Source organism: Xenopus tropicalis, chromosome 6 (assembly GCF_000004195.4).
Source record: "Xenopus tropicalis strain Nigerian chromosome 6, UCB_Xtro_10.0, whole genome shotgun sequence".
NCBI classification, from domain to species: domain Eukaryota; kingdom Metazoa; phylum Chordata; class Amphibia; order Anura; family Pipidae; genus Xenopus; species Xenopus tropicalis.
In genome coordinates, this window is record NC_030682.2 from 143,783,976 (window position 1) to 143,796,962 (window position 12,987).

Below are 12,987 nucleotides of genomic sequence, written 5' to 3' on the forward strand. Positions count from 1 at the left end.
CATGGGGAATAAATATACGCTGACTTATGTATCCTTCTCCCTAGCAACACGGGGGCTTATAATTACTACCTGGTAACAGGCCCCTTTCCCCTGCCCTTCTTATACTGGGGTGCTTTTGAGCAGGGTAAGTGGGGGTTGCTACAGGGATTCTTTAGTAGCTCCAATATATATTTAGTTATTATTATAGATACACCCCTGGCCATGCCCCCAATCACACTCACAGCTTTTCTAGGGTTTATACCATTTTAAATGGCAGGGGGAAAAATTCAATTTAACTATAAAAAGTGGGGTCTTGGGGGGCTGCCAATCCACGTGACTAGTGAAAAATCTCTGCTTACACATATACACATGCATGGAAACTGCTGCACTGCTCAACTGAAATGCTACTTGTACACATCACCATCTAGTGGTCATAAACAGAATCACCAGCGTAAAATTCTTAGCCCAATCAAGCAATATGGCAGCTCCCAATCAAATGTATAGGTGCACAAAGGCAGAGGCCAAAGAGATCAGAGCTAGTGGCACAAGTGCCCCCCTTGGAACCACTGGAACCACTGGCAATGTTAGTTGCTTCGATCTGCCAACTGTCTGCATTAAAAATCCATAGTTTGGGTGCAAGGGATCCCTGTATGGTTTGCTTCACTTTATTTTATTACTGAGCCCTAAAATATTCTCTGCACACAGCGAGCTTTGCCTTTAGTTATAGGTAAGAGTCAGTTTCCTTTGGGAGGAATTTCCCAAAAAGAAAATGCTGCATCTGAATGGGATTAAAGTGTAACTAATATTAGTTTATTTTATAAGCCAAACACAATGCGCCTCTGTCGGAACCTGAGCAGTGAAAGTGGCACCGGGGAAAAGCTGATTCTGGGATCTGAACCTTTGTTTTAAAAGCTCTAAATAAAATCTATTATCTAGCGGAGTCTGGAGAGAAGGATTCTGGGATTAACAACAAGTAAAGGGAACATTGGGCCGGGCAGGGTTCTGGTACTGGTGCCAAGCTGACGACATTTCCCAACAAAGCTCATATTTGCAGATTAACTTTTTCGAGTGAATTCCACAAGGAGTAGGAGGGGCCACTTCCTGCCGAGTGGCGTAATAAGTGCAATCAGGGTCGGAGTTAGCCTTTATTTGCTCATTGTTACTCATAGGGTATCAGTTTATAGAGCAAATGTTTGCACTGAACACATCCTTATTGGCTCTGATGAGCTTAAGGGTTTAACCTCATAGGATCTTTACTTACTGAACATGTTAGTGTGGCGCTCAGGCTACTAATGGTGCTCAGGCTACTAATGGTGCTCAGGCTACAAATGGCGCTCAGGCTACTAATGGCGCTCAGGCTACTAACGGCGCTCAGGCTACTAACGGCGCTCAGGCTACTAACGGTGCTCAGGCTACAAACGGTGCTCAGCCTACTAATGGTGCTCAGGCTACTAATGGCGCTCAGGCTACAAATGGCGCTCAGGCTACTAATGGCGCTCAGGCTACTAATGGCGCTCAGGCTACTAATGGCGCTCAGGCTACTAATGGCGCTCAGGCTACTAACGGCGCTCAGGCTACTAACGGCGCTCAGGCTACTAACGGCGCTCAGGCTACTAATGGCGCTCAGGCTACTAATGGCGCTCAGGCTACTAATGGCGCTCAGGCTACTAATGGCGCTCGTATGGCTGTAGGCATAGATATGGTTCTGTTAGCCCCCTGTAGGCATATGTATGGTTCTGTTAGCCCCCTGTAGGCATACATATGGTTCTGTTAGCCCCCTGTAGGCATACATATGGTTCTGTTAGCCCCCTGTAGGCATACATATGGTTCTGTTAGCCCCCTGTAGGCATACATATGGTTCTGTTAGCCCCCTGTAGGCATAGATATGGTTCTGTTAGCCCCCTGTAGGCATATGTATGGTTCTGTTAGCCCCCTGTAGGCATACGTATGGTTCTGTTAGCCCCCTGTAGGCATATATTTGGTTCTGTTAGCCCCCTGTAGGCATAGATATGGTTCTGTTAGCCACCTGTAGGCATACATATGGTTCTGTTAGCCCCCTGTAGGCATAGATATGGTTCTGTTAGCCCCCTGTAGGCATACATATGGTTCTGTTAGCCCCCTGTAGGCACACATATGGTTCTGTTAGCCCCCTGTAGGCACACATATGGTTCTGTTAGCCCCCTGTAGGCATACATATGGTTCTGTTAGCCCCCTGTAGGCATAGATATGGTTCTGTTAGCCCCCTGTAGGCACACATATGGTTCTGTTAGCCCCCTGTAGGCACACATATGGTTCTGTTAGCCCCCTGTAGGCATACATATGGTTCTGTTAGCCCCCTGTAGGCATAGATATGGTTCTGTTAGCCCCCTGTAGGCATACATATGGTTCTGTTAGCCCCCTGTAGGCATACATATGGTTCTGTTAGCCCCCTGTAGGCATACGTATGGTTCTGTTAGCCACCTGTAGGCATACATATGGTTCTTTTAGCCCCCTGTAGGCACACATATGGTTCTGTTAGCCCCCTGTAGGCATACATATGGTTCTGTTAGCCACCTGTAGGCATACATTTGGTTCTGTTAGCCCCCTGTAGGCATACATTTGGTTCTGTTAGCCCCCTGTAGGCATACATTTGGTTCTGTTAGCCCCCTGTAGGCATACGTATGGTTCTGTTAGCCATCTGTAGGCATACGTATGGTTCTGTTAGCCATCTGTAGGCATACGTATGGTTCTGTTAGCCATCTGTAGGCATACGTATGGTTCTGTTAGCCATCTGTAGGCATACGTATGGTTCTGTTAGCCCCCTGTAGGCATACATTTGGTTCTGTTAGCCACCTGTAGGCATACATATGGTTCTGTTAGCCCCCTGTAGGCATACATATGGTTCTGTTAGCCACCTGTAGGCATACATATGGTTCTGTTAGCCACCTGTAGGCATACATTTGGTTCTGTTAGCCCCCTGTAGGCATACATACATACATACATACATACATACATAAGGTTTGGGTCTGGTTCATTATCTCTATTTCTCTTCCTACACTGTTACTTAGGGTTCTGTGTTGCCCTGGGCTCCTGGTGGCTCAGAGTTGGTTGCCGCCCCAGTCCTGTCTCTGCTTTCAATTTCCTATTTGGACCCTGATACTCCTTGTCCTGTTTGATTAACTGACTGGTTACTCCTCCTTATCTAGTTATCATAGGTCTGCTTATGACCCCAGCCTGTCCATTGGGTTCAACCTTTTGGTTTAAATGAAATCACTCCAGATTCTCTACATACTCCAACTAATTTTTGTTTTCTGGTTTGGTATTGGATTATTTGGGTTCCTTAGTTCTGCCTTTGTTTTTGTATAGTACTTCAGCCTTTGTTGCTGCTCTGCTAAGCATTGGACTCATAATAAGGCACAATTTCTGTTGACCCAGAGCAGGATCCAAGGGTTTATTCAAGGCCCCAGGTCTGCCCAAGAGCTTCATAGACTTCTTTATATGACACAACCTCAAAGCAATACAGCCTGTGGGTATTCACAGCAGAACAGATACAGAAACTGAACTTACCGGTTGATAGTCCCATGAGTGAGCGCGCTGGCTAACCACTGCAGGTCTAGAGTCTTGAAAGGGATAAGGATCATACTGACATTGGCCTGCAGGTCTCTGACGCTCTCAGGATACACAAAGTGGTGAGTGGTTTTACCTCCAACGTCTTTCTCAAAACGCGCCGTCGGGGCGTGGTTCATCCTGAGCGCCAATAAGAGAGAGGGAGTCATTCATATCCATGGTTTTCTCATTGACATTATGTTTAAATAATGGGATTTAGGCAACAAATTGCCGTTACTATATCAACTGATGGGAACTTTTTGAGGCTTTGCAAATAGCCAATCCCAAGGCTGAGGGAAACGTCCATGGAAGCAGTGAGCGTCACTACCGCGGCTCTGGATGAATAGGGCCCCAATGTATTTATAAACAGAATTGTTTTGTATGATTCCATAACAGTCTCAACACATGTATATATTAAAGGAGAAGGAAAGGTAAAAATCACTGGGGGGGGGGGGGGGGGGGGGGGGCGGTGCCAAAATGTTAGGCACATGTCTATAGGACAGCCCGAACCCATCCGACCCAAGGGTAAACCCAACCCGCACTTCCCTAGTGTCTAACTTTTGGCACCCCCAGTGAGTTTTACCTTTCCTTCTCCTCTAAAAGGGGGACAAATAACCCCCCCCAATACAACATAATGTAAAACTACCCAAAGTGCTCTTTAGGGCACTGGCTACTGGTACAAAAATGGCATTCAGTCCCAATTCCATATCATTTTTAAACCACTGAAATTGTATAATTAAGGTACAGGTATGGGACCTGTTATCCAGAATGCTCGGGACCTGGGGTTTTCCGGATAAGGGATCTTTCTGTAATTTGGATCTCCACAATTTAGGTCTGCTAAAAATCATTTAAATATTGAATAAACCCAATAGGGCTGTTCTGCCCCCAATAAGGGGTAATTATATCTTAGTTGGGATCAAGTACAGGTACTGTTTTATTATTACAGAGAAAAAGGGAATCATTTAACCATGAAATAAACCCAATAGGGCTGTTCTGCCCCAATAAGGGGTAATTATATCTTAGTTGGGATCAAGTACAGGTACTGTTTTATTATTACAGAGAAAAGGGAATCATTTAACCATGAAATAAACCCAATAGAGCTGTTCTGCCCCCAATAAGGGGTAATTATATCTTAGTTGGGATCAAGTACAGGTACTGTTTTATTATTACAGAGAAAAGGGAATCATTTAACCATGAAATAAACCCAATAGGGCTGTTCTGCCCCCAATAAGGGGTAATTATATCTTAGTTGGGATCAAGTACAGGTACTGTTTTATTATTACAGAGAAAAGGGAATCATTTAACCATTAAATAAACCCAATAGGGCTGTTCTGCCCCCAATAAGGGGTAATTATATCTTAGTTGGGATCAAGTACAGGTACTGTTTTATTATTACAGAGAAAAGGGAATCATTTAACCATGAAATAAACCCAATAGGGCTGTTCTGCCCCAATAAGGGGTAATTATATCTTAGTTGGGATCAAGTACAGGTACTGTTTTATTATTACAGAGAAAAGGGAATCATTTAACCATGAAATAAACCCAATAGGGCTGTTCTGCCCCAATAAGGGGTAATTATATCTTAGTTGGGATCAAGTACAGGTACTGTTTTATTATTACAGAGAAAAGAGAATCATTTAACCATGAAATAAACCCAATAGGGCTGTTCTGCCCCAATAAGGGGTAATTATATCTTAGTTGGGATCAAGTACAGGTACTGTTTTATTATTACAGAGAAAAGGGAATCATTTAACCATTAAATAAACCCAATAGGGCTGTTCTGCCCCAATAAGGGGTAATTATATCTTAGTTGGGATCAAGTACAGGTACTGTTTTATTATTACAGAAAAAAGTAAATAATTTTTAAAAATTAGAATTATTTGCTTATAATGGCGTCTATGGGAGACAGCCTTCCCGTAATTTGGAACTTTCTGTATAATGGGTTTCCGGATAAGGGATGTGCTTTGGAAAGCTGCTTATTATTACATTTTTGGGTTTTCAATATGAAATAAGCCCCTTTTTAAGAACTAAAACCTGATTTTTTTGTCACCATGGCTTGAGTTCTGCCAGATTTCTATGAGGGCATTTTGATTGTTGTCGGGCGTTGGCATCTCCGCTGCCCATGTGGGGGGGGGGGGGTTGTTCTGAGGAGGCAGTTTAATGAGGTTGTTTTTTCATCAAATAAAAGCTGTGTATTCATACAGGATGGTGTTTATTTTCGACACATCCCTGGGCTCATTTTATTCCGGTGACTCAGGATCCAAATCAGAGTTTATTTATTCTTAAAGAAGAGATTGCCTTGTTTGGCGTGGGGGGCAACTTGGGGCCTTCCAAGTGCCGACACTAACAATTCTGTCAATTGTTCTGGTTATTGAATTCCTCAATACAGGAATGATTTTATTCTATGGAATTATACATTCCCGAGTCTCCCGAGCAGGGAATTCATCTGACTGACAGTGAAGCCAAACAATATTATCTGCATCATTTATAGAGCAAATATTGTATGTGTGCGACTGTGTGCAAAGAAAACACGTCTGAGATTTGCCAGAGATCAGAAATCGTCTTTTAGCAAAACAGTCACACTAAGGGGCCAGTTTTTTCTTTTTCTGATTCAAATTTAGGGGCAGATTTATTAAAATGTGAATTTAAAGCTCAATACATAAAAACTCACCCACGTTTTATTAATTCCTATGGGATTCTTTGATATTTATCAATGGGTGAATAGAAAGTAGGTGAATTTTTCTATAGTGATTAATGATGGGCGAACAAATTTGCCAGGAATTGATTTCCACGAGTGACCGCAGAAAAATTTGGCACGCGTCCAAAAGTTGATGCCTGTGTCAAAAGAATTGTTGCGCGTCAAAAAGAATTGTCTCTCTCATCGAAAGAATTGTCTGGTGCCAAAAAGAATCGTCTCTCATCAAAAGAATTGTCTTTTGCGCCAAAAAGAATTGTCTCTCAACAAAAGAATTGTCTCTCATCTCTTGTGTCAAAAAGAATTGTCTCTCGCACCAAAAAGAATTGTCTCTCATCTCTTGCGTCAAAAAGAATTGTCTCTCGCGCCAAAAAGAATTGTCTCTCATCTCTTGCGTCAAAAAGAATTGTCTCTCGCGCCAAAAAGAATTGTCTCTCATCTCTTGCGTCAAAAAGAATTGTCTCTCATCAAAAGAATTGTCTCTCGTGCCAAAAAGAATTGTCTCTCATTAAAAGAATTGTCTCTCATCTCTTGCGTCAAAAAGAATTGTCTCTCATCTCTTGCGTCAAAAAGAATTGTCTCTCATCTCTTGCGTCAAAAAGAATTGTCTCTCGCGCCAAAAAGAATTGTCTCTCATCTCTCGTGCCAAAAAGAATTGTCTCTCATTAAAAGAATTGTCTCTCATCTCTTGCGTCAAAAAGAATTGTCTCTCGCGCCAAAAAGAATTGTCTCTCATCTCTTGCGTCAAAAAGAATTGTCTCTCATCTCTTGCGTCAAAAAGAATTGTCTCTCATCTCTTGCGTCAAAAAGAATTGTCTCTCGCGCCAAAAAGAATTGTCTCTCATCTCTTGCGTCAAAAAGAATTGTCTCTCATCTCTTGCGTCAAAAAGAATTGTCTCTTGCGCCAAAAAGAATTGTCTCCTCTCTTGCGCCAAAAAGAATTGTCTCTCATCTCTTGCGTCAAAAAGAATTGTCTCTCATCTCTTGCGCCAAAAAGAATTGTCTCTCGCGCCAAAAAGAATTGTCTCTCATCTCTTGCGCCAAAAAGAATTGTCTCTTGCGCCAAAAAGAATTGTCTCTCGCATCAAAAAGAATTGTCTCTCATCTCTTGCGTGAAAAAGAATTGTCTCTCATCTCTTGCGTGAAAAAGAATTGTCTCTCATCTCTTGCGTCAAAAAGAATTGTCTCTTGTGCCAAAAAGAATTGTCTCTCATCTCTCGTGCCAAAAAGAATTGTCTCTCGCATAAAAAAGAATTGTCTCTCATCTCTCGCGCCAAAAAGAATTGTCTCTCGCATAAAAAAGAATTGTCTCTCATCTCTTGCGCCAAAAAGAATTGTCTCTCATCTCTTGCGCCAAAAAGAATTGTCTCTCATCTCTCGCGCCAAAAAGAATTGTCTCTCATCTCTTGCACCAAAAAGAATTGTCTCTCATCTCTCGCGCCAAAAAGAATTGTCTCTCGCATAAAAAAGAATTGTCTCTCATCTCTCGCACCAAAAAGAACTGTCTCTCATCTCTTGCGTCAAAAAGAATTGTCTGACATTCAGGGAAATGGGTCAAGTCGTGGTTCAAAAACCTCCACAACCATGAAAATAAGAATGCGGATAAATGGGCCTCCCTCGTTAAAGAATATCAACTGATTTATTACATTTCCTAGACTTTTTTTTTCTTTTTGAATATTTCAAAAAGTGAAAACGACTGATTACATTTTCTAGATTATTTATTCAAAAATCAAAGAAGATGGGAAATGGATGAAATAAACTTTCTGGATTGTTTTTTCTTCTTTTAAAATGTAACAAAGTAAAACTTTTATCATTTTCTAAATTGTGTTCTTAACACTTATCTATTGGACTTGCTGGATTGATTTCTGCTTTCTCTTGTTTTTAAAGCTATTAGATTTCTCAGAGCCGTGTCATTTCCCCTTTAATAATCCAATAGACCATTACGTGGAGCTAATTTCTCACCTCAAGACAAAGTCATGTTCGTCAATCTCCGGCCCATAGTTGGAGCTCTTCAGATTTCCCGAGTTTCCCACCACGGCACAGGTTCTACAGCGGTACGGGCCCTGGTCCATCAAATCCAAATCTCCCGGAATGACTTCAAATAATTCTTCCATTACTTCATAAATGTCCTTGGGTTTCGTCTCGCCCTGCAGAGTCTGTTTGGGAAAGAAAATCGCCAGTAACCAACACATTCTCTGTATTTCTGCTGTATTTCTCTGAATGTCCTCAATTGGAAAATTCTTGGTTCTATTTGCAGAGAGTTTGGCCATTGGTGTAAAGATCACCAATATTGGACTTTGGAGCAGAGGAAATGAATCCTCTGGATACATGGCATTGCAGCATCTGGCAGTTTGACACAAATAGTCTAGGTTGGACAGTTGGACAGATGCCACCTACCTGAATGCTTAATGCCAGTGGTAAAGTTTGGTGGAGGAGAATCAATGGTCTGAGGCTTTTTTCATGGTTTGGATTAGGGACCCCTGTTGACATTGAAAGCACATCCTAAGGATACGGGGTATAAGGACCTCTCTGACAATTCTGTCCTTCCTACTTTGTGGCAAAAATTTGTTGAAGGCTATTTGCTTTTTCAGCCCCTGTACAAAAAAAAGTCCATACAGAATGGGTTTGCCAAGATAGGAGCGGAAGAACTTGACTGTACAGAGCCCTGACCTCAACCCAACTGGACACTGTAAGGAGAATTGGAACCCCAACTGTGAGCCAGGCCTAAACCCCAACATCAGTGCCCAAGCTCACTAATACTCTGGGGCTGAATGGAAGAGACTCCCAGCAACAGTGTTCCAGCATCTAGTGGGAACCTTCCCAGAAGGGCAGGGGCAGTTATACCCCTTGGTTTGGGAATGAGATGTTGCACAGGCAGGTGTTGAGACACTTCTGGTTATACAGTTATGGGACCTGTTATGCAGAATGCTCAGGATCTGGTGTTTTCCAGATAAGGGATCTTTGCATAATTTGGGTCTCCATACCTTAAGTCTACTAAAAAGTAATTTAACCATGAAATAAACCCAATAGGGCTGTTCTGCCCCAATAAGGGGTAATTATATCTTAGTTGGGATCAAGTACAGGTACTGTTTTATTATTACAGAGAAAAGGGAATCATTTAACCATGAAATAAACCCAATAGGGCTGTTCTGCCCCAATAAGGGGTAATTATATCTTAGTTGGGATCAAGTACAGGTACTGTTTTATTATTACAGAGAAAAGGGAATCATTTAACCATGAAATAAACCCAATAGGGCTGTTCTGCCCCCAATAAGGGGTAATTATATCTTAGTTGGGATCAAGTACAGGTACTGTTTTATTATTACAGAGAAACCATTTTAATCAGGTGTAAAAGCAATTTTTTTTTAAAACCTAATTAATTCTATACTTTTACTTTCAATTTAATACAGAGCTGATAAACCGCAGGTGTCAGTGCTAATATGTATAAATACACAGGGTTACATTGATGTTATATCCATAGACATTTATAGGCGCTTATAGCAGGCAGTGGGAAGTACAGTAAAGTACAGAATGCTCTGTGCAATGGTGAAAGGAGAAATCAATTTATATGGGGCCAACAAATTCCATTTATCAACAATAAATAATTGTTTTCAGACAGGCTAATACGCAGCCCGGGCAATTTGTGTGTTTTATGGTACGGCGCCGGCATTTCATTTTATCTGAGTACTATTGAACTACTCATCCTATTAAATTTTTTTTTTTTTTTTTGCAGGGAATATAGTAAATCTCAGCTGAAAAAAAAAGATTAGACAGCGAAACTTTGGAGTTGGGATGCACAGAATCCAGGATTAAAGGGCAAGTCAAGCAATTTACCAAACGTATCCCACACTTTACAAAAAATCAGAAAGAAATAAATTCAAAAAAGAATCATATTTTATTTGAAAACCATATTAAAACCATACGAACCCCAAAATACGCCGTCTTACGTGTTTCGTACCCCAATGGTACATGGGTCATAGGCAGAACTGCCGTTGGGGTACGAAACATGCAAGGCGGCGTATTTTGAGGTTCGTATGTTTTTAATATGGTTTTCAAATAAAATGTGATTCTTCTTTTTTGAATTTTTTTCTTTTTGATTTTTTGTAAAGTGTGGGAGAGGTTTGGTAGAAATAAAGGGGGCCATACACTAGAAGATTTGCTCGTTTGGTGAAGTCGCCAAGCAAGTGGATCTTCTCCTGATGGCCACCTAAAGGTGGGCGATGTCGGGACAATTCAATCGTTTGGCATAGGCGCCGTCGGATTGGGGACCGCATCAACGGGCCAATGTGTTCCCCGATCCGACATTAAATCAAATCTGCCCAATCAAGACCTGGCCAATTTTAGGTCAGGTATCAGTCAGGTAGGCCCATCGGGGGGGGGCCATAACCAGGCAGATAAGCTGCAGAATCAGTCTGAAGCACTGATTGACTGGGCTGCCGGGACACAGGGAAAATACCCGGTGGGCCCCAGCCGCCCAGACCCGACCCTGTTGCCGCTCCCCCTGCTGCCATTGTCCTCCCCTGACTGTTTCATGCACGGTGAGGGCAGGATGTTGGGCAGGGGCCCATAGGGGCAGGGTTAGGGGGGCGTGGCCAGTGGGGGCACCTTAAGAGGTGCAGGGCCCCTGGGACAGCAGCTCCGGTGGGCCCTGCAGCCCCCCAGTCCGACCTGAAGGACCCAAATCGGCAAATATACAAATTATGGGTTGGATTCTCCCGAATCAAAGAACTGATGGATTTACATAGTAACATAGTAAGTTAGGTTGAAAAAAGACACACGTCCATCACGTTCAACCATAATGCCTATATATAACCTGCCTAACTGCCAGTTGATCCAGAGGAAGGCAAAAAAACCCATCTGAAGCCTCTCTAATTTGCCCCAGAGGGGAAAAAATTCCTTCCTGACTCCAAGATGGCAATCGGACCAGTCCCTGGGGCAACTGGAGCTAACTAAGAGCTTACCATAACCTAGTTAGTGTATAGAGATTATTAGCCCAACATACCAACCACCACTTGTACACAGTATCCGGTATGACGTTATTCTGTTTGCTCAGTAGCGGCAAGACGGACAGATTAAACCTCTCGTCAAACCAGGTGGAAGCTTCCGGCTCCGCGACGCAGGTATCGCAGCCGCATTGCCTCCTGGGGCTCATAAACCTCCACAGCTGCTCCCGGAACTTGTACAGCGAAGTGGCCTTGGAGTTGTCAGTGTAAGTCATGTAAGTCATGATGAAGAGCACAACGAAACACACAGCCACAAATATCTTGGCATTCTTAAAGCGCCGAAACGCCATCATTTAGTCTAAATCCTCCGCCAGAGACGCAATTCCAAGTCAGATGTAACCGCGAAGCCACAATGGTCGCCGCCCCCGACTGAGCCGACGGTTATTTAGCTATAATTGTCTTTTTCTCAGTCTGATCGGCTTCCTCATGGCTGCAGTAGCTACAATTTTTCAATTCATTTTTTTTTTCCCCCGTTCTGCGATGGAATTCTTGATCCGACGTGGGGGCCGAAGATTGTTTTTTCTAAGTTCTTATAAATTTGTTTCAAATTTCTCGACACCTGGAAAGAAAATGGAAAACGGTTAGATTTCTATGGGCTTATTTAGCAATTCAAGTTCGTTTTTTCTAAATCCAATAAACTTGCAAATCAAATCCTAGTTTATTTATTAATGTGGTAAAGTCGTGTGATTAAAAAAACTCCAGTACCTCGAATTTTTGAGTTAATAAACTCGACTAAAACTTGAATATATCAAATTGAAAATACGGCTGGACTTTGGCTAGGACTCCCACTGACTTCTATTGACTTCTATAGAAACTCACAAGCTTTTATATGCCCAAGTTACATTACCCAATTTTCTCCCCCTTAAACAGGGTTGGACTGGGGGGAGCAGGTCCCACCGGGGCTCCAAGGTGGCCCCCTCCAGCCGCTTCCCCCACCACGCTCCATCCCCCCCCCACGCCCCCTTAACCCCCTTCCACGCTCATAAGTGAAACGCGTCACGGGAGGACACCTGCAGCTGGGGGGAGTGGCAACAGGCATCAGGTCTGGGTCGCCGGTGCCCACCGACGCTGCCCTTAAAATGATGAGTGAATCTGTCCCGTTTCGCTTCGCCGTAACATTCGCAAAACGTCAAGAAAATTCCCAAAACAGCGGAAAAATCCACAAAACGCATTTGTCGTGCAACTTTTTTGTCTTCAGTGTCTTTTTTTTGATGGCAACCATTTTGATGATACCGTGCCCAATTTGACACCACCGTGTTCATTATGATGCGGGCGATTTGCTGCGGTAAATTTTTACATGGCAAATTTTTTTTGCCAATGGCGGAATGCGGAAATTCGATGCAAATCCATGCTTGCCGGAAAAATTCGCTCAATTGCTTGAATGCGGCTGTGTAGCCTGTCAGCTGTATTCAAGGAACCCCCCCCTGAAATGCACATCTTTGCACTAAAATCACTGTGACCAGTGGGTAGAATAAATACTAACTTAGTGTGTTAGGGGAATAGACGGAACCCTAAATATATCCTTCATATCAAGAAGGGACTATACTCCCTATATATATATTGTCTGAGACAATTTGCAATTGGTTTGCATTTTTTATTTCTTGTGGTTTTTCAGTTATTTCACTATTTCTTTAGCAGCTCTCCGGTTTGGTATTTTAGAAGCTATCGGGTTGCTAGGGTCTTGTTTACCTTAGTAACCAGGCAGTGGTTGGAATGAGAAACTGA

The 12,987-nt window shown here is 42.8% G+C and overlaps 1 protein-coding gene across 4 annotated transcripts in view; it reads right to left on the reverse strand.

The window, feature by feature from the left end:
- The window catches only part of st3gal1 (ST3 beta-galactoside alpha-2,3-sialyltransferase 1), a 72,203-nt gene that overhangs the window by 6,016 nt on the left and 53,200 nt on the right, over positions 1 to 12,987 (reverse strand). For 3 of the 4 annotated variants that reach the window (XM_031903269.1, XM_012964403.3, XM_031903270.1), the window contains exons 3-5: positions 11,262 to 11,821; positions 8,222 to 8,415; positions 3,526 to 3,705 (exon numbers count right to left, since the gene is read on the reverse strand). In XM_031903269.1, coding sequence (XP_031759129.1) covers positions 3,526 to 3,705; positions 8,222 to 8,415; positions 11,262 to 11,555 — 668 coding nt within the window. In that variant the 5' untranslated portion in view covers positions 11,556 to 11,821. 4 annotated transcript variants of the gene reach the window in all.